At 38.1% G+C, this 2,981-nt stretch overlaps 1 protein-coding gene across 1 annotated transcript; it reads left to right on the forward strand.

Moving 5' to 3' along the window:
* Positions 1-5: 5 nt before the first annotated feature.
* Positions 6-2,929, forward strand: LOC121965657 (mortality factor 4-like protein 1; the record flags this gene model as incomplete). The annotated part of the gene is made up of 6 exons (XM_042515791.1): positions 6-98; positions 389-490; positions 617-705; positions 810-982; positions 2,410-2,494; positions 2,578-2,929. Coding segments are annotated over 6 exons (627 nt in total), but the record flags the coding sequence as incomplete, so codon positions are not given.
* Positions 2,930-2,981: the final 52 nt, after the last annotated feature.

Genomic DNA, 2,981 nt, shown 5'->3' on the forward strand with positions numbered 1-2,981 from the left:
GTGCAGCTCCTGGTGCAGGAGAAGGGACTAGTTCTGGAGGAGACCCGACCCATCCTCCGCGAAAGAAGAGGGCACGTGTTGACCCAACTGTTGAAAGTGTAAGTTCATAAATTTTCTAAGTTGCTTTGTAATGATTTTTCGTGTTGGTGATTTTTAAAAAATGTTATTATTATTATTAAAAAAAATGTTTTTGGCGATGAATGTCAAAAAGATTGAGCTGCAATGAAAGTAACTTAGTGAGAATTAAAATTCTCTGTTGTTGCAGCTGTGTAGTGGAAACACGGAGATTTTTGAAGTGTTTCTGAGGTTTGAATAACACCAACTGTGTACACATGCTGAAACGCTTCCTCTCTTGACCTCTTTCTTAAATTTGTTTCTGTCTGCTCAGGAGGAGACCTTCATAAATCGAGTGGAGGTTAAAGTGAAAATCCCTGAGGAGCTGAAACCATGGCTTGTGGATGACTGGGACCTCATCACAAGGCAAAAACAGGTTAGTAACCTTAGAATTTATTTCTTTTTCACAGCATTTTAGTCATAAATATTATTGCATGTATTTACATTGTAAAAAAAATCAGTTATTTATCTGCTGGTTTCTTTTTGTCCTTTTATTTCACAGCTTTTCCACCTACCTGCCAAAAAGAACGTCGATGCAGTCCTTGAAGATTATGCAAACTACAAGAAATCAAGAGGAAACTCTGACAGCAAGTAAAAATACACATTGTTACTTATCATTCTCTCTATGATGTTGTATTGTAGATGAATGCAGGTGATGACAAAAACATGATTTGCTTGTTTGCTCTGCTGCTCAGGGAGTTTGCTGTGAACGAGGTGGTTGCTGGTATCCGGGAATATTTCAATGTCATGCTGGGGACACAACTTCTTTACAAATTTGAGAGGCCGCAGTACGCAGACATCCTGGCCAACCACCCGGATACATCTATGTCTCAGATCTACGGCGCTCCTCACCTACTCCGACTCTTTGGTAAAAACAACATAAATATGACTCTGCTGCAGTGCGAATTCCACAGAAGAGCAGCTTTAAGGCATTTAGAATTAGAACATCTTCATCAATCTGACTGTAGAAGTACAATAAAGTCATAAAGTAGAATCAGCGTAGAAGTACTACCAGTCATGAAGTAGAAACAGCTTAATTAGGTATCTAGTAAATCACATATGGACTCACCACTTATGTTGATCTAGAACGTTGCACCCCCGAAGGTCTAGGGCTCATGGGAAATGGTGTGTACTAAAGGCAGCTAAAAGACAAGTATTAAACAACATTAGCATTTTTCAATAAACTATCATCCTTATCTTAACACATGAAGAGCCACACAACATGCTTTTAAGAAAGGCCTTTTTTTCCAAGGCTGGATATGTAGTTATTAGAGATGTTGCAATGTTGTCAGTCGTATTTTGAATAAGGTTGTCGGGCAGGATCCAGATCCTCTGGTTTCACTTTGGCTCGCTTTGACATTATAGGGTTTTTAAAATTTCGAAGAATCAGTGTTGATATTGGCCTCAAGGATAGGTCCGACTGAAGTAATTTAAAAAAAAGATGCAAACCAAAACAAAGTGTAGTGTTGAATTGGTCCCAACCTCGATCAGAAAAATGGTCTGCAGATCAAGTCCATTCTTTGTCAAAAACTCATATAAATAACGCTGGAGTCTCAAAAATATTGCGAATAACGACACTTGTTGCAGCAGGATCAGATGACATATTAATTTTTTTTAACTTTCCAGTATTTATTTATTTAGCTAATTTTCAGGTAATTTTCTTGTACTTTTTTTTGGCTAATTTCTTACTTATTTTGGGGTCATTACTTTTTAAATTGCTCATTGCCTTCATCCATGTTTTCCCCAATAAATCAAGCCAATTTTGCTCAGGTTTCAAAGGGTTAACTGGCAGAAGTGGAGTTGGACACACCCTAAATGCACTTCCATCATGCACTATAGACCATACATATAGATTGTTAAAATAGAGCCCCAACTCTGCAAGACCCCCCCCCCCCCCCAAGACTCCTGGCAAATATCTGGCTTTTCACTCATGTTTTTGAGTTTTTAAAAATAAAATCTGGCTTCCAAAGACATTAAGGTACAATTAAAACCATTTGGTATATTAATGTTATCCTTTTGTAAATAAAGAAAAATACTCCTGTGAGCAGCATCAACTACAACACATAGATGAAAGAAATAAAATTGCAGACTTTCTGTTAATAACCTTCTTTGTACATACCTGTATTCACCTGTATCTACCACTGTGACCTGTATTCATCGCTGTTTTAATCATTTGAATTACCTCCTTGAGAATTAGTGAAGTGGAATTCTTGAAGTGTTTCTTGTTATTATGAATGAGGATGAGGTTAGAGGCCATGTGTTGTGTAATATTCTGTCTTTGTTTGGTTTTCAAAGTGAGAATTGGCGCTATGCTGGCATACACTCCCCTGGATGAGAAGAGCCTTGCACTGCTGCTCAGTTACCTACAGGATTTTCTCAAGTGAGTATTCACAGAACTGTAATTTATCAGACCCATATTGATTCACCTGCAGCAGAAATGAGTGAAATGTTGCTCTATTCCAGGTATCTTGTAAAGAACTCTGCGTCGCTCTTCAATGCAAGCGACTATGAAGTTGCCCCTCCAGAGTACCACCGCAAGGCAGTCTAAGGTTTTTTTTAATTTTAGGATCTGAAGCCTTTTGTGTGTTGAAGTGCGGAAACGACTCATTCTTACCTGTCGAAAGGATGTGTTTTCACAAAAAGCCTTCGGAGAACGGATTGTGCAAGATCTGTTGATTTATTGAGGAAGAATCAGAGCAAGATGTCACACTAATCCCTGGACAAATTCATTTTTCTTTCATGTGGAAAGCTGCTGAGTACGCTCTTCCTGTATTGGTATGTTTTTGAGTACCACTTATTAGTTTCTATGATACTCGTTTTGTCTGGTGTTTTGCCAAGATCTTTTGAAAAGGAATTGATTATGATCA

Source organism: Plectropomus leopardus, unplaced genomic scaffold (genome assembly GCF_008729295.1).
Source record: "Plectropomus leopardus isolate mb unplaced genomic scaffold, YSFRI_Pleo_2.0 unplaced_scaffold21092, whole genome shotgun sequence".
Taxonomy (NCBI): Eukaryota; Metazoa; Chordata; class Actinopteri; order Perciformes; family Serranidae; genus Plectropomus; species Plectropomus leopardus.